Source organism: Pleurodeles waltl, chromosome 6 (assembly GCF_031143425.1).
Source record: "Pleurodeles waltl isolate 20211129_DDA chromosome 6, aPleWal1.hap1.20221129, whole genome shotgun sequence".
Classification (NCBI taxonomy): Eukaryota; Metazoa; Chordata; class Amphibia; order Caudata; family Salamandridae; genus Pleurodeles; species Pleurodeles waltl.
In genome coordinates this window covers 379,220,465-379,246,650 of record NC_090445.1, presented here as the reverse complement: position 1 = coordinate 379,246,650, position 26,186 = coordinate 379,220,465, and the positions used below count along the sequence as shown (strand labels likewise).

At 44.1% G+C, this 26,186-nt stretch overlaps 1 protein-coding gene across 1 annotated transcript in view; it reads right to left on the bottom strand.

The window, feature by feature from the left end:
• The window catches only part of LOC138299768 (protein mono-ADP-ribosyltransferase PARP12-like), a 248,316-nt gene that overhangs the window by 120,053 nt on the left and 102,077 nt on the right, over positions 1 to 26,186 (bottom strand). The window contains exons 6-7 of the mRNA XM_069238308.1: positions 17,031 to 17,151; positions 16,841 to 16,928 (exon numbers count right to left, since the gene is read on the bottom strand). Coding sequence (XP_069094409.1) covers positions 16,841 to 16,928; positions 17,031 to 17,151 — 209 coding nt within the window. The remainder of the gene's footprint in view (positions 1 to 16,840; positions 16,929 to 17,030; positions 17,152 to 26,186) is intronic.

Sequence of the window (26,186 nt, the reverse complement as noted above, 5' to 3'; positions counted from 1 at the left end):
CGCAACCACTGCCAGGTTCGAGTCAATATCTTGCATTAGGGCACTTAATGTTCTCAAGTTGTGGGACATGGACCTTCCCGGTATAAATCTCGATTGATCATGCCTCACAAGGAATTGCATATGCAAGGATAGGCGACTGACGAGGATTTTAGCAAATATTTTAACATTGCAATTAATCAGCGATTAACAGCTAAAAATCACACTTATCTGGTGGCTTACTAGGCTTGAGCAAGGCCAAAATCATAGCTTCACGCATAGTTGGGGGGAGCAAGCCAGCTGTTTTTTCCTGTTGGTAGATTGCTTTCATGATTGGTATTAATAAATCAGCATAGGTTTTTATAAAGGTCAGATGGAAGGCCACCAGGCTCTGGAGCGTTACCTGCCTGTACTTCATCTTCGTTTATGACCTCTACAAGGAAATGCCACTGAGCAACACTTAACCAGCCCAGCGCCACATCTTTCAGAAACTAATTTGCATCTACAGGTGACATTGTTTGGGTTTTATATAGGTAGCTATAGAACTGCACAAAGGTTTGAGAATATCTGGATTATCCCTATATAGTTGCCTTTCTGGAGTCTTCAATTCTAGGATATTATTAGCTGAGGGCAGTTTACGTGTCATGGTGGCCAAAATGTGACCAGATCGCTCACTCTCACCATATGCGCGAGCCTTGGCATAGTTACCCCGCTATAGGCAGATAAAGTTGCTCTAATTTTGTTAGAGACAGGAGGGTCGTCCGTAGTTCTCAGGAGGTGTTCGAGTTGCTTAAGTTCACTCTTTAACCTATTCAGACTTGCGTACAGGGTAGGTAGTACCCCACAGCTCTTTGCAATGCAGGTGCCTTCTATTGTGACATTAAAGGCCTCGTATGTGGTACCTAACGAAGAGACAGCATCAACATTGCATGCTAAAAATTCAGCAATCTCTTGCAAAAGGGTGCATCCAGTAGTGCCAAAGGGGAAAGTCACCACACACCACTATCTGGGGTCCTGGCTGGGAAATGTAACATCATTAAGACTGGGGAGTGGACTGAATAAGATCTTGTGAGGTAAACCACTTCATGGATTCAGGCACCCACCCCCCCAGAAATAAGCCAATAATCCAATCTTGACCAGCTATTATGTACCCCCAAATAATAAGTGCCTTCCCTGGCAGTGGGATAAACCTGTCTTCATGCATCCAATAAATTGTGCTTTTCTATAATATCTTTAAAGTGCCTGGCTGCTGTGGTGCGTGTTTGCATGTTGAATGAGGAGCATGTGATCGGGCTGTCTCAACGCTTAAGGCCACATTAAAGTCACCACCCCATAAGACCAGGTTTGTGCCACTATCTGAAATTTACCCCATAATCTGTCAAAAAAGGTGGGGTCAACCACATTGGGGCCATAGCAATTAACTATGATAATGGAATAGGAGTTTAATCTGCCCCACCTATTTGAGTAGCGGCCCTGAACATCATTTAGGGAGCCTTGTGGTACATACTGTACCCCCGCCCCGTGTACAAGCTTAATGGTTCTTCTCTGATATGAGGATTATGTGGAATATTGCCTATAGCAGTGGTTACCAACCTGTGGTCTGGGGACCCCTAGGGGTCCACAATGCCTCTCAGGCGGTCTGTGACTACTTAGAAAATGTTATAATATTAACAGATTAGGTGATCAGCTTTCAGTATTGACTCATTTGGGGGGGAGGGGGGTAGGGTGGCAAGGTGTAGAAAAGTACCATCTTGCCTGCATGTTAGCTCCATTTTTACACGTATGGAAGTTTGTTTTTGCCTGTCTCACTGGGATCATGCTAGCCAGGACCCCGGTGCTCATAGTTTGTGGCCTGAATGTGTATACCTGTGTAGTGACTAACTGTCACTGATGCTCTGCTAATCAGAACCTGTGCTTATGCTCTCTCTGCAATTAAATTTGTCACTATAGGCTAGTGACCACTTTTACCAATTTCAATTGGCACACTGGAACACCCTTATAATTCCCTAGTATATGGTACCTAGGTACCCAGGGTATTGGGGTTCTTAGGGAGCTCAGGCAAACCTTTACACAGGACTGCTATTGCAGACTGAGTGAAATAATGCACACATTATTTCACAGCCATTTTCACTGCACTTAAGTAACTTATAAGTCACCTATATGTCTAACCTTCACTTGCTGAAGGTTAGGTGCAAAGTTACTAAGTGTGAGGGCACCCTTGCACTAGCAAAGGTGCCACCACATAGTTCAGGGCCATTTCCCCGGACTTTGTGAGCGTGGGGACACCATTACACGTGTGCACTACATATAGGTCAATACCTATATGTAGCTTCACAATGGTAACTCCGAATATGGCCATGTAACATGTCTAAGATCATGGAATTGTCCCCCCATTCCAAATCTGGTATTGGGGAGCCAATTCCATGCACCCCGGGGCTCCACTATGGATCCCGGGTACTGCCAAACCAGCTCTCTGGGGTTTTCTCAGCAGCTACCACTGCTGTCACCCCACAAACAGGGTTCTGCCCTCCTGGGGTCTGGGCAGCCCAGTCCCAGGAAGGCAGACCAAAGAATGTCCTCTGAGAGAGGGTGTTACACCATCTCCCTTTGGAAATATGTGTTAAAGGCTGGGTAGGGGTAGCCTGTCCCGGCCTCTGGAAATGCTTTGAAGGGCACAGATGGCGCCCTCCTTGCATAAGCCAGTCTACACCGGTTTAGGGAACTACCAGTCCCTGCTCTGGCACGAAACGGGACAAAGGAAAGGGGAGTGACCACTGCCCTGTCCATCACCACCCCAGGGGTGGTGCCCAGAGCTCCTCCAGTGTGTCCCAGACCTCTGCCATCTTGAATGCAGAGGTGTGAGGGCACTCTGGAGGCCTCTGAGTGGCCAGTGCCAGCAGGTGACGTCAGAGACCTGACTAGGTGGCCAATCCTCCTCTGAGGGCTATTTAGGGTCCCTCCTGTGGGCTTTTCCTCAGATAACAACTTGAAAGAATTCACCAGAGTTCCTCTGCACCGCTCTCTTCGACTTCTGCCAAGTATTGACCGCTGACTGCTCCAGGATGCCTGCAAAACTGCAACAATGTAACAACCAGCGACATTGTAGCACCTAATCCTGCCGGCTTTCTCGACTGTTTACTGGTGGTGCATGCTTTGGTGGCTGCCTGCCTTCATCCTGCACTGGAAGCCATGAAGAAATCTCATGTGGGTCGATGGAATCTTCCCCCTGCTTCAGCAGGCACTAAACTTCAGTGTCACCGGTACTCTGGGACCCCTCTCATCCTGACGAGCTTGGCCCCTGGAACACAGATAGTGGACCCAAGTGACCCAGACTGTCCAGTGGTCCAACTGTCCAAATTTGGAGGAGGTAAGTCCTTGCCTCCCTTCTCCAGACAGTAATCCTGTGCACCGCGTGAACTGCAGCTACAACGGATTCTGCGCACATTTCCATGAAATCCTACATGCACAGCTAAGCCTAGGTTCCCAGCACTCTGTCCTGCGATGCTCAGCTCCCCGAGTTGATCTCCGGTGTTGTGGGACCCTCTTTTGCAGTGTTGAGACGACCGCTGTGTTCAGACTTCTTGAACCCGTGTTCAAGGGCTTCTGAGGGTGCTACTTTCTTGTGCCTGGGTTCTCTATGTTGCTGAGGGCCCCCTCTGTCTCCTCTTCCAAGTGGCGACATCCTGGTCCTTCCAGGGGGCCGGGCAGCACCCTTTTTTTTCAACAGCGACTCTTGCAGCTATCAAGTCTTGTTTGCAGAATTTTGCCAAGGAAACAACTCTGCATCCTCCAGCACTCCATGGGACATATTCTGCATGAAGGAGAGGTTCCTAGCAACTTTCGTTGTTGCAGAATCTTCAGCTTCTTCCATCCGGAGGCAGCCATTTTGCACCTTCATGCAGGGTTTAGTGGGCTCCTGCCCCCACGGACACTTTCATGACTCTTGGACTTGGTCCCCTTCCTTTGCAGGTCCTCAGGTCCAGGAATCTGTCTTCAGTGCTTTGCAGTCTGTTGTGGTCTTTGCAAAATCCTTTATCACAACTTTAGTGTGTTTCTGGGGAAATAGTGGTACTTTACTCCTACTTTCAGGGTCTTGGGGTGGGGTATCTAGGACACCTTTATTGTTTTCTTACACTCCCAGCGACCCTCTACACACTACACTAGCCTAGGGGTCCATTTATGGTTTGCATTCTACTTTCTTATGGTATATGATTTGTATTGCCCCTAGGCCTATTGCATCCGATTGTATTCTACAGTGCTTGCACTATTTTCTGACGGTTTTACTTACCTGATTTTGACTTGTGTGTATATTTTACTTACCTCCTAAGGGAGTATATCCTCCGAGATATTTTTGGCACATTGTCACTAAAATAAAGTACCTTTATTTTAGTAACTCTGAGTATTGTCTTTCTTATGATATAGTACCTATATGATATAAGTGGTACAGTAGGAGCTTTGCATGTCTCCTAGTTCAGGCTAGCCTGCTCTGCTATAGCTACCTCTATCATCCTAAGCTGCTAGAACACTACTAACATACTCATAAGGGATAACTGGACCTGGCACAAGGTATAAATACCATTGGTACCCACTATAAGCCAGGCCAGCCTCCTACACATGGGAGCGGGGGGAGGGAATTAATTCCAATAATGATTCAGTGAGGGTTCCCGGATTCCAGTACTGATAAAGTGGGAGTCCACAGAAGTCACCGGCCTATAGGAAGCCCAGCGAGAGGCAAATGTTTCACCAGCAGATGCTGCAAAGTGCATTTTTGTAACAATGCAATGTGTATTGCATGTTGGTCTAGATATATCATAATATATTGACGCTTGCACGAATCACCAAGTTTAACCTGAGGGGGAGCCCCAGCAGCCAGGCGGGGTCCTCCTCTATAGTACAATGGTGTGTGGGGGTTTTGCAAATACAGTATATCCTCCATCCCCTGCTGTTGTGCACTGTGTAAATGCTTTACACATTGCCTCCAAGTTAAGTCTGGCTGTTTATTGCACCAAGCTATCCAGGGATAAGCACAGGATAATTTAGTGACTTTTTGTGGTTCCATCTGCAAGTGACTGTTGCTGTTGCTTGATTAGGGCTCACACCCAGGTCAAACAACAACCCAATTTCTCCCACCTGTGCATCTGTTTGCACATATCTGTTCTAATTTGTCTATTGCGATTATGTGTGAAGTTCCTGTTGAAGAAAGATGGAAGTGACAATACCACCTTAAGGTACCAACAAAACACCTTCAGTTCAGCTTTGGTAGTAGCAACAATAGGAGTGAAAACTAGAGAAGTCAAGACAGCAATGCTGCCATGCATAAAGAAACCAGATAGACAAACCATAATGGAAGGATGAGTTTCAGATGTAGCAGAACCTATTTCCAGTAACCTGAATATATAAAAAAAATATTTTTCGAAACAAACAACAGGAAACGATTCCATCCAAACACAAAGGGAGGGTAAAAATCTATAACAAGTGAAAACCACATGGGCCCAACTCTGAGAGGAGTTTCAACAGGCTTTTTCATAATGCCACACTATACCCCACTGTTAGAGTGAAAAGAGGAAAAGTACAGAGGAGCTCTAACGCACCTCATAGGTGATGCAAAAGAGCTGCACAGTGCAGATAAATTTGTGAGGGCTTTGGATTGGACGTTATTGCAAAAATAGTTTTCTTGTATGTGCAGAGAAAAAAGACGGAATTCTGAGGGTGTGCAGTGTGAAACAATCATAAACAGTTTTATATATATATATATATATATATATATATATATATATATATATATATATATATATATATATGTCACTTACCCAGTGTACATCTGTTCGTGTCACGGGATCGAGTGACTCCTCCTCTTGGTTACACTGCGCATGGGCATCGACTCCATTGTTAGACTGTTTTCCAGTGAAGGGTGAAGTAAGGAGTCATAGAGTATAAGAATATAAATAGATGTGTCACGGGATCGAGTGACTCCTCCTCTTGGTTACACTGCGCATGGGCATCGACTCCATTGTTAGACTGTTTTCCAGTGAAGGGTGAAGTAAGGAGTCATAGAGTATAAGAATATAAATAGATGTCCATGCAAATGTAAATGTATCTACATATGTACAAATGATGAACTTTAACAACTACAGGCTTCCGGAAAGGAGGGAGGGTGCATGTGAATCTGCAACACTAACAGATGTACACTGGATAAGTGACATTTTCCATTCAATGGCATGTGTAGCTGCAGATACACATGCTATGCATAGACTACAAAGCAGTTAATCTGTAGGAATTGAAGTTGTTTCAAATAGTGTCCTTAAGATAGCTTGGCCAACATTGGCCTGTTGCTTTGAAAATACATCTACACAATGTTTTGTAAATGTATGAGGAGTAGACCATGTGGCAGCTTTACATATACCAGCCATTAGTATGTTTCCTAAGAATGCCATAGACACACCTTTCTTTCTTGTAGAATGTGCTCTAGGTGTGATCAAAAGCTGCAACTGAGTCTGGCTGTCGAAAGAAGACTGGCAATTCCACTGTGTGGTTGATATGAAAAGGAGATCCTACTTTTGGTAGAAATTTGGGATTTGTCCTAGGTACAACTTTATGTTTGTGTACTTGGAAAAAAGGTTCCTCAAGAGTGAATGCTTGTATTTCACTAACTCTTCCTAATGAAGTAATAGCTACCAGGAAGGCAACCTTCCATGTCAAAAATTGAATTAGACAAGTGTGCATGGGTTCAAAAGGTGGGCCCATGAGGCTGGTAAGTATAATATTTAGATTCCAAGCAGGAACAGGTGGTGTTCTAGGTGGAATATAATCCTTCCATGAAGGCTTTTATAACAGGATCTCTGAATAGAGAAGTGTGTTGAATAGTCTGTAAGTATGCTGATATTGCAGTAAGGTGAATTTTAATGGATGAGAAAGCTAAATTTGATTTCTGCAAATGAAGTAGATAGCATACAATATCTTGTATCGATTCTGTAAGTGAATCAGTGTTTTTAGATTGACAGTAGTAAACAAATCTTTTCCATTTGTTAGCATAACATTGTCTAGTAGTAGGTTTTGATGCCTGCTTAAGCACTTCCATACATTCGAATGGAAGTTTTAGGTATCCAAGTTTTATGACTTTAGGAGCCAAAATGCTAAATTCAGAGCACTGGGGTTTCGGTGCCTGATTTGCCCTTTGTTTTGTGTTTATAAATCTGGTCTGTTTGGGAGTTTGGAATGAGGTACTACTGACAGGTCTAGGAGTCTCATTTACCAATGTTGACGTGCCCATGTTGGGGCTATGAGTATCAAGGTCGGCAATGTCTGACGTAGTTTTCAGGATGGGCGGGGAACTCTGGGAGCATCTGAGTAGCAAGTGCCAGCAGGAGACATCAAAGCCCTCCCCTGAAAGGTGCTTACTTGTTTAGGTGACCAATCCCCCTTTCAGGGCTATTTAGGGTCTCTCCTTTGGGTCGTTCTTCAGATTGGGATTGCAAGACTCCACCAGGAATCCTCTGCATCCTTTACTTCACCTACTCACTGAAGAAACTGCATCTGGACCTCCAGGATTTTTACAAAACTGCAACAAAGAAGCCAAGACGACTTCTGCAACACTGTATCTTCAGCTACTACCAGCAACTGCAACTCTTTCCCAGTCGTGCATCCTCAGAGGGCTTCCAGTCTTCAGCCTGCACCAGAAGAGCAAGGGAATCTCCCTAGAAGTGAAGTTATCACTTCCCTGCTCCAGCAGGTACCCTCTTGCATTGACGTTCGGTGGCTTGCAATCATCCATCCGGCGTGGGACATCTTCTGCACCAACAAGGAACACACATCCTTCTTCTTGGGTGCAGTACTGACTGTTGTTTTTCACCAGTGGTTCCACCTTTGCACCTTCATCCGGGTTAGAAGAGGCTCCTGTTCTTCCTGGACTCTTCTGTGCCTGTTGGACTTGGTCCCCTTTTTCCACATGTTTTCAGGTCCAGGAATCCATTGTTGGTGTCTTGCAGTCTCTTCTGGTTCTTGCAATATCTTCTTTTTCATTTTCTTCTGTGTAGTATGAAAGTTACTGTGATTTACTCCTACATTATTCGGCTCTGGGGTGGGTTCTATTAGTTACCTTTGGTGTTTCTAATACTCCCAGTGCCCCTGTGCACACTACACTTGCCTTGGTGGGAAACCGACTTTCGCATTCCACTTTCTTAGTATATGGTTTATGTTCCCCTAAGCCTATTTCTAACTATTGTGATGTTCACTATTTGCACGGTTTTCTGTTTACTTACCTGTTTTTTGGATACTAGTGTATATATGGTGTATATTACTTACCTCCTAAGGGAGTATAGTCTCTAAGGTCTATTTGACAAGTGTGTTACCAAAATAAATAAAGTACCTTTATTTTTGTACCACTGAGATTTTCTTTTATGTGTGTAAGTACTGTGTGACGGTAGTGATATTGCATGAGCTTTGCATGTCTCCTATTTAGGCCTTGGCTGCTTGTCCACACTACCACTGCAGGGCCCTGGCTTCTAGACACTGACTACATACACTAATAAGAGATAACTGGACCTGGTATAAGGTGTAAATACCTCTGGTACCCATTACAAACCAGGCCAGCCTCCTGCACTGCCTGTTGTACTTCCGGTTTAAACCCTGAACATCTGAGCCAGGCATGGTGCCTAATCGTGACACTGCTGTTAACACTGCATGCTGCTGTATCAGCAGTATCAAGCGCACATTTAATACAGTTGTTGGAAATTGTTTGTCCCTCATTTACAATTTCTCCCCCCCCCTTTTACAATGTTCTTCTGGTAGGTATGTTAAAAGCTCCTCCATGGCATCCCAGTGACCTCTATCATACAGGGATAACAATGCTTGTACATTTTGAATTAACCAGTGATTGGCTGCTTGAGCTGCCACTCTTTTTCCTGACACATCTAAATTTTTACCTTCTTTATCAGGAGGCGGTCTGTCTCCTGTTGATTGGCTATTAGCCCTTTTGCGTGCAGTAGAGGAAGCAATAGTGTTTGGAGGGATCTGTGTTTTTAGAAATAAAGGATCAGTGGGTGCAGCCTTGTATTTTGTATCCACTCTGGGAGTGATGACCCTTGATCTAACAGGCTATTTAAATATTTAATCTGCGTGTCTGAGCATGCCTGGAAGCACTGGAAGGAATTGACTTCCCTTATATGTTGCACCAAGGGTGTCAAATAAAAGTCCTGCTCTATTGGATCAGTGTACATATGTACATTGTGAAATACTGCTGCCCTAGCTATAACCTGTTTATATGAGGTGGAATCCTCAGGTGGTGAAGGTCTAGCTGGGTAAAGATCTCAATCATTTGGGGTAATAGGAGCAGGATCATACTCATCCCATAGGTCCTGCTCATCTATTGTGTTCCCTAAATCTTGAGCCCCACCAGGTGGTGAACTAGGTGGTGTGAACCCTAAAGGAGATGTTCGTGGAGGAGTATGTTGTGGAGAAGTAGGTGGAGAACTTTCAGTAAGAAAAGGAGTCTTTTCTTTGGAAGACTTTTTTGGGAGCGGAGAGGAATCAATACCTCATACAAAGTTAATTTCCTCTTTAAAGGTGGCGGAGGTGATGTTATAATCTGACCTGTTCCTTCTTGAATTTGAAGTCAACGTTGCTGAGCGTCCATAACTTCTAGAATTGGTTTCACCTGTGATGGAGTGGTGGTTATAGACTGTCCAGAGTCACTGAAAGTCTTTTGAAATATTTCCGGTTCTGACGTTTTTTGTGGACAGAAACTTTTCAATGCCGAAACTGTAGCTGGATGTTTTTTCTTTTTCACTGCTGAAGTAGTCGGTACAGAAGTTGTCAGCACAGAAGCACCATGTTTTTTCAATCTTATCGGAGCTGAAATGGAGACGCTGGCGGTCGATGCCGAAGATTTCTCTTTGGCTTTTTTCAGTGCCGAGCTGGAATGCAGGGTTCCCGAACACGTTTCTGGCTCCGACCATGGCTGGAAGGCAGTGGCAGACCGGTGACCTCTTTTGATGTTGTTTTGGAAGAGGGGTCCTTTTACTCACAGTCTGCACTGCCAGTAATGGTTGACTCTCAATATCCAACTGCTCATCAGAATCAGAATCTTGAACAGAGAACGCCCTTACCTGGTTGTAACTCTTCTTGCGCAGGCTCATCACCGAAGATGTCCGGTGTGTCATCTGGATGTCGAGATGCCATTTTCATTCGATGAGCTCTTCGATCTTTATGTGTCTTCTTTGATCGAAAAGAGAGGTACGCTTTGCAGGTCTTCTCGTTGTGGTCAGGAGAATGACACAAATTACACACCTGGTGGTGGTCGGTGTGTGGAAAATTTGAGTTTCATCGAGGGCAAAACTGAAATGGAGTATGTTCCATTAGGGCTGCATATGTCGATGTCACATGGAAGAGGTAGGCCCAAAAAGGGCCAGAGAGGGCCTGTTTTCACCCCAAAGGGCTGAAAAATCTGATTCCGAGTGTAGAAATGGAGCTGAAAAATAAAGTATTGAAGAATATGCGATCGAAAACAATACTGACAATGATAGAAAGACGGAAAGAATACCGTTATAGACTGTATGGAGCTGAGAACTCGGAGCGAGAGGAACACCCATGTCCGCACCCGACAGCGGAGAGGAACAATTTAACAAAGGACTTGATGCACATGTACAGTATTATTGAGAGAAGGATTCACTCGATCCCGAGTTTATTAGCAGAAAAGCAAGTTATACTACTCCGAACCCAACACTAGATGGCGAGCTTATGCACAGCATTTATATCTACAACTACAAATGCCATTGAACACTCAACTTTACCATATCGCAGGGTTTATCAATGCAAGTTTATAGGTACCAAAAAAATACATATCTACCTTCTCTTCTTTAGGAATTACAGTTTATTAAATGTAATAAGGGATTACTGATTTTCTTCTATGGGACGGGTAGGCCTCACAGCTTGAAAAATTAATCTGATAGTTTTTCACAACTAGGACATGTAACACTTAAAAGTACATGTCCTACTTTTTATTTACACATCAACCTGCCATATAGGCTACCTATGGCCTACCTTAGCGGTGACATATGTAATAAAATGAGTTTAAGGTGGTTTGGAAAGGGGTTTTAAATGCCAAGTCAACATGGCAGTGGAGCACTGCATTCAGGCTGCAATGGTAGGTCTGGGCCACATTTTAAAGTCCTACTTGAGTTGGTGGCACAAGAAGTGCTGCAGGCCCATTGGTAACATTTAATTTACAGGCCCCAAGTATATGGTCAACAAAACAAAAAACAGCAAAAATAGGAGGAGGAAGGCAAAACGTTTCGGGTGACTCTGTTGAGAGGGACTTTTCCAACAGTAACCATCCAGAGATTCTGAGAGGCAAGCTCAGAACCATGTTCCATGACAAAGCAGTCTTATGAGAGTAGGCACTGATAGGAGGAGAAGCTGAGGATATAGATAGGCTGCTTGAAGGTGGTAGCTTCATATGCCAGACGACCAACATTCCCTGGCAATTGTCCCTTTGCAGAGAATCCTCTAGTGGGTTCTACTGCTCTATCTTTCACTAGATCTACTGTCACCTCCATGGAAGCCTTGTCACAAGTTATACAGACCATCCTGCACCCACACACAATACCCATAACATACTGGAGGAAGAGTGTGGCAGGCCCAATTAAGCAATCTTTCTATAACAAAAACACAGAGCAAGACTGAAACATCTGTAGATTGATTTGGTTTCAGGGATAGAGTCAACTAACACACTTAGCAGACAGGATCCACCCTGCCAATTCATCCCAAGCACATAGCAACCATAATCAAGGAACGTGGGGCCAGTAGTGCATAAAATCTAGGTTCCCCATCCAGAAAGCTGGAGAAATAATCTAGCAGCACATCTTAGTATGAAAACAGTATATTGTCCTTGTTTTCCTAAGGCATTACAACCCGGATGATGGAAATGACCATCTTTTGCATGGTAACTCCAGATGCTTTGCCTTGACTGCTGCCTTAACCCACTGCGGATTTTTGACTTCCATTCCAGAGACTCAAAATGTAAAACTTTTCACCTGGACAAATCTGGTCCCTTTAGCCAACCCATGCTGCACTGTGGTTGGCCTTAAGCCTTACCCTAGTCCCTCTCAAGCACAAGCAAATGACTGCATTTGGGGCTGAACTATTTGAACCTTAAACTTTATAAATTCATAACTCCAGGTCTACATATTGTATTTCTGTTGTTTTAGATTCATTTTATTATTTATTTAATTGTGCTCTATTTCTCTAAATTGAATAGAGATGTTTTTAACGTTGTGTTTCTCTTTAATACTGTGAGTACTGCACAAATGCTTTACACATTGCCTTTCAGATAAGCTTGTCTTCTCTGTGGCATAACAGTTGGCTGGACTTAGGTTGATTTAGTGGCTTTAGTGGTTCACCTTGACAAGGGCTGTGGTTATTATTAGAATTTGCTTCTCAACCTCTCAACTAATACCCTAATTTCTTACTCCTATCATCCTGACCCATTTTCCATGAACTCGCAGTGGGCATCTTAGCAATTATTCTACCTTCTATGCATCATTCAAATAATAAAGACAATCTTTTGTCAGCTCCAACATTTTGCATTATAAACAAAAAGAGGTGGATTTTATTTCTGTTAGTATTGTATCTACTAATAGCGCCACAGACCACAGAGTTGCTTAACCACCAGGTGATGTTTTGATTTTAATAGACTTGATGGCCATTTTAATCCCAATTTCCTTGAGAAACCAGGGGATCACCTTTTTATGGTATGTTTATTTTCAGAAGGGTAGTGTCCGGGGCCTCAGAGACAGAGCAGGAAGAAATCCTAGACATGCTGACACCCTGGGATCTGAAGCGAGAAAGCATTGAAGATTTTTAGTGTCGAACCTGCGTTGCATGTGCTCGCGCATGTGTATCGCAGCGAGACTCTTATGTATTTAGAAAAGGGCTCGGAGCCCTGTCAACTTCACGTCAGTGTTTTTTATTGGTTTGTGGGCTTGCCTAATAAAATCTGCTTGCTTTCATTAGTCGAAGGCAGGCATAACTCATTCCTTTTCCGGTGGCTAGCCCTCCTCGAGCGCAGCGACCAAGTACAGAAAACATGCGAGGCTCGCTGTTTTCCATCGGGCTCGTGGACTTCTTTTTCTCTAATTTACGAGCGCGATCTCGCTTGGCAGAAGTCGAGCGCTTTACATAGTTAATTTCACTTTTTTGAATTACGTACATAAATGCACTTTTGCCCGATAGGTGAAAAGTCGGGTTAGGAGTTTACAACGCGATCAGCTCTAACATGAGCAAACGCGAGACCCGTTGCATTGTAAATGCTTGTTTACTTTGCACGTGGTAAACCGGGTCTTGAATACAGCATAAAAAGGAAGCTCAGACGAAATGTTAGATTTAGAGGTTTTAACCATTGGACGACAGTCCCTTTTTCTCCTCCAGAGTAGTAGGAGGCAGTCAACCTGGGCATTCTATACTTTTTTAATTAGTATTTTTTTGCCGGACTCAGCTTGAGATCAAATAGTGATCTGACATAAATAAGGCTGAAGAAGTGGGGTACTCTTAAAAGGATTGCTATAGTTGGCTAATGTAACCAGGTTCTTCTTACTTCCCTTATAGTCTTGAGATGTGTAAAGTAGAGTAGGTGCTTTGGGTGAAGGTGATCCAATACCTATTAGATAGCCAGTCTCAGAAAAAAGCCTGTCACAAACATCAGTTGCCTGCAATTTGAGCAGGGAAACCGTGAGTAACAGCCCTACAGCATCAGGTCCACTTTAGCTTGCAAACAGGAGTGTGTAATCAATTACAACCAGAAAAAGGGTATGTCTGTAAAAATCATTTCCTCTGTAAGATTCAGAACTGATATAGGTTATATGGACTCTAAAAGGCTGCAGTTGACTCCTGTATGCAAACACATCCAGCCAGTTTACTGCTTGCCCTCCAAAGCCTCCACCTGAAACCTCACTCTGTACTCTACTGCCTACTATTGCAAGCCTTAGATGGAATTGTTTAGTAGCATTCACAGTGTTATTACAGAAGGTGACCACTTCATCATTGTTGGGTTTTATCACAAGGCCCAAGTCTGAGTAGGTGAAGCCTCCTGTTCATGTGATGGTCATGCTGACTGAGGTCCAGAACACGAGACAGAGGTCAAAAAGTGACGCAGAAGACAGGGTCTGCTGAGCTCTGGGTGTTACTTAGCTTTGGCAGATGATGAAGGAGAAAAGACGTCTCCCTGCAGTCTCAAAGAACCAGTTAACAGACCCAGCAATGTAACTAGAAACCTGCTTCTACTGTGATGAAGTACCACATGCTGTAGTAGCACCAGAAGGTCTGTCTATTATAAAGTCTGAGATGTCATTGAAGCATGCATTCTCAATGGTACTATCCTGGTATAAGGCACTATACTGTGGCAAGGGGATACCACTGACACCAGTCTCACTAGATCCACTCAACGCTTCCACTGCCCACCAGGAAGCCCCCATAAGGAATTTACCACTTGGGTCTTTACCATGCATGCCTTTACCCAACAGGCATGGCAACGTTGGGAACTTTACAATGCATGGTAATTCTATATAGGGCTTTACTATCTATAGCTATACCCCACAACCTTTTTTTAAACCACTAACCAACCTTTACCCCTACCCTCCCAAAAACCATAAAAAACGATGCATCCCTTTACCTCTACCCTTTCCTGAACCCTATAAACCCCTTATCTCCCTTCAAGTCTACCTGCTCCTAAACCTAAACCCACCTTACCTTCCTTTAGCTCTACCCTCCATTACGCCTTACCTAAAACCCTGAATTTCCCCGTTATTTTAATGAAATAATTTATTAATTATGTCATAAAAAAAAAAAAAACATTTACCTCTGTGGTAAAGTACCAAAAATTGGCCAACGTGGTGCTCACCTGTGTGGCAGTTACCTGCACAGTAACATCCTGCTGCAGGGTAAAGACACTAGGTAAAAACTACATACCGCTGAAATCGTTCCCAGTTCTATGCTTGAGTCTGTGGTGGGCGTGGAGGTCTTGCTAAAAAATAGCTTTCCTCTGAGACAGTGGTAGTAAATAAAAACTAAAGAAGAGGAATTCACCTATTTACGAGAAAAAAAAAGTCTAGTCGCTCTTACATCTGTGACAGCTAGTGAAACGGGTTATGGTTCTGTAGATCACCGAAGGCAATGTATTAGCAGAGACATACTATGGTGGTTCAAGGGTGAACCACCATAGTATGTCACAAGATGAAAAGAGGCTAATGGACCATGAGAGTGGTAAACATCCGTGAAACTTGCGCTGGTCATGCTGGGCAGGTTCCTTTAACAGGACATCCATATTAGGAGATGCAATGGCACTGGTTTGTTTGTGTGCTGACTGCAGTAATCATTGGTTCTGAGATTGACTGCTTGACAGTGCTTTAGAAGAGCGCTCCATACCTTGCAGTGTGTATGTTCACCTTCTCCTGACCTTGGCCTGACCCTGGGACACTGCTGGAATTATACAATGCAGTTTCTGTACTGAATTCTGAGCTAAGCGCACTTTGGAGTCAGTCAATTAAGCTACAAACTACTCACGAGTTTAACTGTCATAGCACAACAATTGTGCTATTTGTTTAATCGTTGTAATTCAAAATAGAATCAGGTGTTTTGTCTTTCCACAGAAGTGCTCTCCGAGATGAGCTGAATGTTCCTCCTTGCCAGGAGCATGCCTGGCACATGGTCCAGACTGAGATCAAGACTCTGAGCTGCCTTGCTCTCAAGTACAAACCCAGGGACACATCCACATGAGTCTGAGAGGAAACAAAGACACCCAGAGATCTTCAGTGCCTTGATGAAATGGGAATGTCTCACTTTTTCCACTGGAAGAAAGTTGGGGCTCTATCCATCGTGGTTACTTTCCCACATTTTCTGAAAACATCTAGGAGTATTGACAGTTTTGCTATTTATATTTCAACTGACCACTGGAGAAAAAACATAGACCCCTGTTATTGACTTAATGTGGAATATCAGTATTATTTCGCTCCTCATCTGCCAATGTTCTGAGTCTTCCTAACTCTAGGAAAAACAAATTGGAGGGCGCAATACCTCAGTGGGAGCATCTGCTCTGTGAAACGTCCTTCCCTCACATCTACACTTGGAATCGAATTTTAATTTTTTTAAGGAAAAATCGAAAGACATGGGTCTTCGAAAAAGGTTTCCATTGAGTCTGCTTTTTGCAATTATTACCTTCCCCTTACTAGACGATTTTTACTACCTCTGCTACACAATACATAGGTTTAGCAAGTGTAGAGTGGCTCCGATTTTTTTTACAGCAGCTAGATGACCACGATACATGCACTGCAATTGATTCCTTTTTGAAAAGTGCACTTCAACTTCGTAAATCAATGATGTTTTAATGTCATTACCTGCTGTATCTTCTACTTTACTTATGCTAGCGGGCTGAACCGTACCTATAATTCCTAGGGAGCCTTATAACATTTAATACAATAGGCTCCCCCTCAAAAATGCACTACATATGTACAAATATATGAGGTTTTTATGATGAAGTCTTGTCTTGCTTTTAACCCCAATATGGTGCTATCGGTTCGTGTTTTTTTGTCTCCTGATTTTTATGTTATCGCAATTTTTATTATTACATTTTTTTATTCTATTGTGTTTGTAACCTACATTTATAGATTTACGTGTTTTAAGATTTTCACACTGGCTTTTTAAATGCCTATTTTGTGACCTGCTTTTGTGTGATGGAATAAATAATTTTGAATTGAATTGAGTCTGTATTTGTTGTCTGATAATGGCCGAATGTCAAGAAACCGCTGGTGAACGTGTGCTACATAATAAGGCATAACATCGCATAACAAACCCTTTAACGAGCAAGGTAGAGACCCACCTGGCGGAATCAGGCTTCACTCCCGCAAATAGGGGCCGGCGACGGACCTTGCGGTGAGTACCATTTTTTAGATTAGTCTGCTTCATTTCTATAAGGAGAGTGAAAAAATGAGCAGATTTTGTAAATAGGACTGGATATAACAACAACAAACAACTCCAACAAAGCAGATTTGCCAACGAGCAAGACTCGCCTTTGAAGTCGATCTGGTAAGACGTCCCGTCCACCGTGAACTGGAAGGTGCTCTTAGGGTTATGCTGGTACTGCCGCTCGATCGCAGAGCTATCCACGCTGGAACATTTTCCTTTGGAATCCTTCAGGAAAAACAAAGGAACTCAGAGGGAAAGTAGCGGACACCCACCAACCACATGGCAAAACAATCTGTGAAAAACTCAGTCTATCGCGCCACTCCACTGAAATATTTTACTTCTCCAAACTCTACAGGCACTTACCAAGTTGTGGGGACATACATTTCCAGTATGTATTGCGCTTACCAGCACCCCGCACCTGGCGCTTGGGACTACACAGAGCACTTTCTTTTTTCCCACAGGCAAGGTGATTGGTTTTGCGCAGTGATCCTAGAGAGCATGATCTATCTACGTTGTCACTGCAGCACACCAGGATCAGCCTGGTGGATTTAGAGCAGATTTTTGCCTGATGTCTGCAAGAAGTGTTTGGGTGTGTAGTGCTCCTTTTTGTCTCTGGGTTAAATTGGGACTTCCACCCCAGATACATTTGTGGACCAGACAGAGGGATCTGAAGGCTATCCTGGCAGTGATGGGAAAGGGCCTGAAATTTTAGGGAGAAGACATGAATCCAAAGGCTTCATTCTAGTCAGCAGTCTTTGGGAAATGCCCAATAATTGTTACCTCCAAATGGGATCGCCCTCCTCACCAACACTGCCTCTCTCTGTGATCCTCTACTATATCGTGCACATGACAAAGTTTGTAGTACCACTGACAAACTGATACACCATGTTACTATCACATGTGAGAATGAAGCTCCTGAGCAATTGTGTCGTTGTCCTTCACTTAATTTTTACTTTTTGTTTCATGGATTACTTTATCAAGCTTGGCTTCTGTCCATCTCAGCCCCACTTGTGACCATATCGCCTCTTCCAAGGCTCTGCTTCACAGGCGTGTGTGTTGCACATTACACAACCTACCTGAGAGGTAGAGGGTTTCTTGAGCAATATTTAGAGAACAAACTCCAACCTCAGGAGGATGACTCCAACACAGGCCACAAAACTGACACTGAGGGATAGATAAGGCTATACATTGCATAGAAGTGACACTGAGCAACACATATCTATCTCCATGCCATCTCACATAAACACGTGCATATGAAGAACAAACGAATTAAGAGAGAAACAATACAACAAGAGGAGTGAAATGCTCGTATCAGTGTAGGTCTCCACTAAAGTGGCACAGATTTGGCAGAAAAGTGATCAGAATAGCAACAACCTGCATGATGTCACTGAAGATTGGTTAAGTATGTACTGTATAGGACAAAGTAAACTCCATTGTCAAGCATGTGACCTCTATTCTATTCACTGCAATAGTTACTATCCTTGTTTCTGCATTGTGGAACTGCTTGCTAGTAATTTTCTATTTTTTCAGTAGTGTTTTATGTATTGATTGTGCACCAAAATAAAACTGAGGTAGGTATTCATCTTTTTTCATATTTTGACATGTATCTGTGAATATTGTAAACGTCAGGTTTTGACGACTGTAGGCAGTAAACAATCGCTGACATTGACATATCATTTAAGTTTGCCTATTTACTACCTGAGTACTGTGGCCACTGTACAAACTGTGCCATGAAGTAGAATTAGAGGAAACCCCTGCTCCTCCGGGAAACATTTTTTTGAGTGTAAGGTACTGGCTACAGACATGGGATCTACTTTGTACTCTGAGGACAACACATTGCCTGTTGTTGCAGATCCCTGGCTGAGTGTGTGTTCAACTAGGAGCAACATGAAATTTCCGTTGTTCGCTGGACCGCATGAGCCTACTGCTCTGTGCGTCAAATGGATGGAAGGCTCTGTAAGAAGGCGTGAATGGGTTATAAATGTTAGCTTGGAGATGGGGTGCAATGTGGCTAGACAAGAATGTGTAATACAGGTTAGAAGTGACCTTTTCAAAGTGCAAATCTGTCAAATGTGTGAACCCACTGGGCAGTTCAGGCCCAAAGCCTGGGATGTAGCCACCTAGGGTATGTTTTCCTGGAAGTGCCTATGTATGCCCCCACGTCTCTGAATTGGAGCATGCTATTAAAGGGGCATTAAAGTGAAACAGGGTGTGTACACAGCATCCTGAGCCTCTGGAGCAGGACACTTTGTAGTTTTAAAGCTGGTGGATTCTCCAAAAGAGGAAATATTCAAAGCAAGGATGAGTTGTGTTATTTAGGAGAGGACTGGTCCCTGTAGATGAAGAAAAGGTACCATATACTGGGCCACCCTTCTACTCTATAAGCACTGGATGTGGTAACCAGCCAAAATGTTAGGGGGTGAAAGCCTCAAAAAACACAAACACCCAAAACTGAAAAACCGTAGCAGTCCAATCGAAAGCTGCCACAGTCTGAGAAAACAGATAAAGTTATCCATTTACAAGCTGGTTCCTTAAGAGCACACAAAGGTATTAGTCCTTTTTCTTAGTTGCATATACGGAAATTAGGGCCAGATGTACTAACATTAGCAATAACGATTTACTCATTGCGATTCTTTTTGAATCACAACTAAGAAATCCGTATTCCTAATGTCTGAAACTCTTGTGTTTCATTAGTAATTCCTAGTGGGCTGTGAATAGACTTACCTCATGCATAATAATGAAGTAGGTTGAAATCTACGACCCATTAGGAATCGCAGCCATCACAGGGATGGCGGCCAGCTGTAGCTAACAGACCACCATGTTTGTAGTTGATTTTTTGATAAAGCAATCTTTTTAGGGTTAAGCGCGCAAGCGTTCTGTCCCTTATTGTAATCTCTCTGCTGGCCTTTAACCACGCCCACCGCACACCCATCAGTTTTGTTGGTCCGTGGGCTTGCCTTTTAAAAATCGCTTGATTTCATTTGTGAAAGGCATGCATACGTCATGCCTTTTCCCGTGTTTAGCCCTCCTGTAGCACAAGGGCCAACTACTGAAAATATACAAGTCTCCATGTTTTCTGCATGGCTTCTTCACGTGGTTCCCGCGTAGAGAGCGTTGCTGTAGTCCAGTCTGCTGCTGACAAGGGCCTGGGTGTCTGTCCTTCTGGTTTTGGTAGGGATCCACTTGTAGATCTTGCGGGAGCATGCAGAGGGTGTTGAAGCAGGAGGATGAGACGGAGTTGACTTGTTGGGTCATGGAGAGTGATGAGTCAAGGATGAAACCTAGGTTGTGTGTGTGGTTGGTGGGCGTTGGTGCGGCTCCCAGTGGGGTCGGCCACCAGGAGGAGTCCCAGGCGGAGGGGGTGGGACCGAGGATGAGGACCTCTGTCTTGTACCAATTCAGTTTTAGGTGACTGTTCTCCATCCAGTGGGCGGCAGCCTTCATACCTTCGTGGAGGTTGGTTTTGGCGGTGGTGGGGTCCTTGGTGAGGGAGAAGATCAGCTGGGTGTCGTCGGCGTATGAGATGATGTTGAGGATGTGAGATCGGACGATGTTGGTGAGCTGTGCCATATAGACATTGAAGAGGGTCGGGCTGAGGGAGGAACCTTGTGGTATGCCACAGATGGTCTTGGTGGCTTCAGATTGGAAAGGAGGGAGGTGGACTCTCTGGGTTCTGCTGGTGAGGAAGGAGGTGATCCAGTCCACGGCTTTGTCACGGATCCCTGTGTCGTGAAAGTACTTACGACTCACCACTGGCCACCAGGGATGAGGCGCAGGCGGGAGCCCGCGGGTGGAGGAGGGCCTCGAACTCGCAGCGAGGGTGGGGACAAAGGACACGGGCACAGACAGGTGGAGCTGTGCGGCATGGGGAGCTTTTCCTGACCTCAACAGCAGGTCAAGGGTCGCTCCCCATGATTAATTGCATAACTGCCGATACATTTGACTGCGAGCGATCTTCTGTTTCCTTTTGTGTGCTCCTTCAAACTAAAGGCGTGGCGCTTTAAATCAGCTCCCTTATGTAAAACTGTATTACTTTTCATTTTTTTTTTATTTTTTATTTTTTGGATCCTGGGCAGTTTGTTGATGTGAACTACACTCTCGGGAGCGGCATAGATTAGCACATCCATATGGAACTTTTGAAAGCCAGGAACTTACCTACTCCAGATACTGTCGAGGCTAGATTTCATCCTTATCTACTGTGTCTCTAAAAATATATTGCCCTGGAGTGCTTGAAGATAATTACTTTTACAAGCGCAGCTGCGCTACTTTCCAAGAAGCTTGCAAGGTATAATCTTTCTCCAGAGCTGCAAAGTGGCACGCTGCAATGATTGAAAGTTCACACAGTCTGTGTTATGAGCACACAAAGTAAATGGCTAGATGCAGAGGAAGGCATGTTAGGGGATGCTGTTTGTGCATTCTGAAGTTACATGTGTAGGCCCCAAGGGCATGGACTTCCCTTACGTTTCAAATAAAGCTTTTCTTTAGTAGGTTGATATTTAGCAGTAAAGCTAGTCCCACAACTGACATGTTTGTGTGTTGTCTCTAGAGGTCTAGCTTGATTAATTGCGCGAGCACTTTAGTTTTAAATTACTCCGGGCGCAACTAAAAACAGCTGTCACATAGGTGACTACAATGTCGTAATTTTTGAAACACTTTGAAATTTGGAAAGGTTTCACATTCCTATTAGAATCAAACACAATTTTTACACCTTTTTAAAGTGCATGGGCCTACGCATCCCTTCTACACGAATGTTCTGGAGAGCCAAATGAGTTAAAATTGTACCCCATCAATACCCCTTCACTTCCAGATATGTAAAAATGCACCACCAGAGACTGTCAGGAACAATGAAAGCAGCTGTGACTGCATTTCCTCCGGTCGAATTGGTTCCAAGGGCCCCAAGGCATGTGCAACACTTTCAGGCAGTACTGGCTCTTTTATCAACAGCATATTGCCTTGCGGCACTTGTGATTTCGTTTTTTAAAGCCACGCATGTAAAGGATTATTGGCTGAAAACTCAAGACTAGAAGAAGATTTCACACGACATGGGGCCTCTTGGCAGCCATGTTCTCAGCTCTCTTCCCTGCCTCATACACTGCTTGGAAGCATCCCTTCCTGACAGACTCGAAGAAATGTCGACCAGTCCGAACCCAAGAAATAATATTTATCTGAGCAAGATTGACGCCCAGAAAGGGATAGTCTTGCTTCCGAGTCAACACACAGACAATCGAGATCTCGCTAAGAGTGTTTCTTCAACCAAAAGAAGCACTAGGAACACTCTGGCTAAGACTTCAGGGCCTGAAGGAATTTTGCAGATTACCGGTCATTACAACCTATCCCTGGTCTTCGCATGCTTGAAAGGACAGAAGGCTGCTGGTTAAACGACTGAAAGCTACTGGGAATAAACCGTGCAAAGAGAAATCTGATCACTTATTACGACACACCCTCTCACTAGGATACAACTTTGTGACACATCACTGCTATACATGAATGTACACACACATATATGTTACTATGTTTAAGCCTGTAAAAACTAATCACATTCGAATTGTTGGTACATCACCTTACTAAGCATTCTCAGTGGGGCCTGAAGATCACTCACATATTCCTGCAATATGTGCATTTACCATTACTTTCTGACTAAGATTAGAACCAGTGACCAAGCGGTTTTCTCACAGAATGTTGAATAGGGATAATAAACCCGTATCACATTTCACATGTTAACCTGCAGCATAAGTAGACTGTTTTTCAAGTGATTTGTTATACAGCATATTTGACTCATAACACTCTTCAGAACCATAAACTATTTCAAGGCAGCCTTGGTGGGAAGAGTGTTCTTGGGGAAATGGGGACATTCTAGATTAATGGTGTATTTCAGTGGTTCTTAACCTTTTTAGGTTGAACCTAGTAGTGTACAAGCGCTGCTTTTCGACATGTTATTATCTTTTTGGGCTTTAGCCACGCCCACCTCCTGACCATCACTATTGTTCATTCATGGGCTTGCCGTTCAAAAATCTTTTGCTATAATTGGTAAATGCTTCGCATTTGTCCCTCCTTGGGGCGTTTTGGTTACCGCCTTGGACATCGACCCTGTTACGTGGCTAATTGCAATTCTGACCATATGTTTGACTGCAAGCAAACTTCTTTTTCTTTTAGTGTCTCTCCTCCGCGGTAATGCTTATGGTGGCCGTGGCGCTTTGAATCGGCTTGCTTATGTGAAACTGTATTACTTTTCATTTCAATTTATGTGGCAAGAAAAGTCCGATTAGGAGTAAGGCCGCAACTTGGGCTTCCCCCCATACTTTTTCTGTTCTTTTTTGCATCCAAAGTTCTGTCCCTAAACAGTAATACACACCATACCGATTCAGTATTTGTAAGGGGCGCCCTAAACGTGCTCCTTCACAATACTGAATCGCATATGCGATTCAGCAGCACATCAATTAATCGAATTTTGCATTTTGTACATTAGAAAAAGCAAGTTTCCGGTTGCAAATGGCGTGATTCTACGAATCGGGCCATTTGCAAGTAAAAAAATGCTTTGTACATCTGGCCCCTAGTGCTTTAGTGTCTGTGCTATATTAAAAACAAAGAGCAGGTGCTGGTGAATATAGTATTAATGAGGAAAATTAAAGAGGCTTCAACCATTATTTTCCGGATATCTAATGCCACTGACTTAGAAACATAATGTAGTAGGGTGGCTGCCTACCACAGGGATGTTTTAGTCCAAGATTCAAATCATGATGTGGCCGAGTCATGTTTTTAATCATATAATCCTAATAAAAGGCACCAATAAAATGGCAAATAAGTATAGATGGCAAGCCAGAAAATGTTGATGTATAGCAGGAATTCTTTCCTGAAGTACATCCGGAGGAGAGACCTCATCCACAGCTAACAACAGATCAACTGCTTCTCAGTTTCCCATGGTACCAATCACACATTCTAAACAAGTTACATCACAGCATGTTAGCTGGTTCTACTTCATAACTTGGATTCAGAATCATGCTCACAGCATGTAACTAGGGTTCTACATCATAACTTGACACAGAATCATGCTCCCTCACCCCTAGATGCAGAACACCACAGATGTCAGAATACAAAATTGAACTTTCACAATCTTAGACTCTATTGAACAAACAAAGTTGTGGAAGCCCTGAATAAACAGAGGGAATATATTCAAAATGCTAAATGAATTGTTGGATCTGGACAGTCATTTGGAAAATTGTCTAATCTCAAGAAATATTAAATAGTTTAAATGTTTTATTTATTCAAAAAGAAAATGAAATCAAGTATAGCATTTCGGCCAGCAGTATGTACAGTCAATCAGCCCCTCTAGATAGGAACCATACTGGCTCCATACTCGTATGTCTAAAGTAGAATCAATGTCACCTCAAGAACCGTGCCCCCTTATATCTTAAATCATACCTCTTGAGAATCAAGAGCCCTATGTTAAAACTACTGAATGACTGTCTTTCCAAGGGATCGCTTAGAGAGCTTCTAAGGATGCAGTGGTAATCCTTCTCGTAAACAAGTATCGGCATTGAAAATGACACTAGGGCTGATTAAGAGTTTTGTGGATGGGTTACTCTGTCACAAACATGACAGATAGCTCTTGCGCCATGTGGGAAAGTGCCATCTTGCCTGGCATGTTACCCCAATTTTTACCCCAGTGCTCATAGTTTGTGGCGTAACTGTGTCACTGAGGCTCTGCTAACCAGAACCTCAGTGCTTATGCTCTCTCTGTCTTTAAAGTTGTCACTGCAGGCTAGTGACCATTTTTACCAATTCTGATTGGCACACTGGAACACCCTTATAATTCCCTAGTATATGGTACCTAGGTACCCAGGGTATTGGGGTTCCAGGAGATCCCTATGGACTGCAGCATTTCTTTTGCCACCCATAGGGAGCTCAGACAAATCTTACACAGGACTGCCACTGCAGCCTGAGTGAAATAACGTCCACGTTATTTCACAGCCATTTTACACTGCACTTAAGTAACTTATAAGTCACCTATATGTCTAACCCTCACTTAGTGAAGGTTAGGTGCAAAGTTACTTAGTGTGTGGGCACCCTGGCACTAGCCAAGGTGCCCCCACATAGCTCAGGGCAATTTCTCTGGACTTTGTGAGTGCGGGGACACCATTACACGCGTGCACTACATATAGGTCAATACCTATATGTAGCTTCACAATGGTAACTCCGAATATGGCCATGTAACATGTCTAACATCATGGAATTGTCCCCCCCCCCATGCCCAATCTGGTATTGGGGTGCCAATCCCATGCATCCCCGGGCCTCCAGCATGGACCCCGGGTACTGCCAAACTAGCTCTCTGGGGTTTTCACTAGAGCTACCGCTGCTGCCAACCCACAAACAGACTTTTGCCCTCCTGGGGTCTGGGCAGCCCAGTCCAAGGAAGGCAGAACAAAGGATTTCCTCTGAGAGAGGGTGTTACACCCTCTCCCTTTGGAAATAGGTGTTAAGGGCCTGAGAGGAGTAGCCTCTCCTGGTCTTTGGGAATGCTTTGAAGGGCACAGGTGGTGCCCTCCTAGCATAAACCAGTCTACACCGGTTCAGGGATCCCCCAGCCCCTGCTCTGGCGTGAAACTGGACAAAGGAAAGGGGAGTGACCACTCGCCTGTCCATCACCACCCCAGGGGGGTGCCCAGAGCTCCTCCAGTGTGTCCCAGACCTCTGCCTATCTTGAATGCAGAGGTGTGAGGGCACAATGGAGGCTTCTGAGTGGCCAGTGCCAGCATGTGACGTCAGAGACCCCTCCTGATAGGTGCTTACCTGGTTAGGCGGCCAATCCTCCTCTGAGGGCTATTTAGGGTCTCTCCTGTGGGTTTCTCGACAGATAACGAATGCAAGAGCTTACCAGAGTTCCTCTGCATCTCCCTCTTCGACTTCTGCCAAGGATCGACTACTGGCTGCTCCAGGACACAGGCAAAACTGCAACAAAGTAGCAAGAAAACTACCAGCAACATTGTAGGGCCTCATCCTGCCGGCTTTCTCAACTGTTTCCTGGTGGTGCATGCTCTGAGGAATGTCTGCCTTCACCCTGCACTGGAAGCCAAGAAGAAATCTCCCGTGGGTCGACTGAATCTTCCCCCTGCTTCACCGGTCCCCTGGGTCCCCTCTCATTTTGACGAGCATGGACCCTGCAACACAGGAGCCAAATCTAAGTGACCCCGACAGTCCAGTGGTCCATCTGTCCAAATTTTGTGGAGGTAAGTCCTTGCCTCCCCACACCAAACAGTAATCCT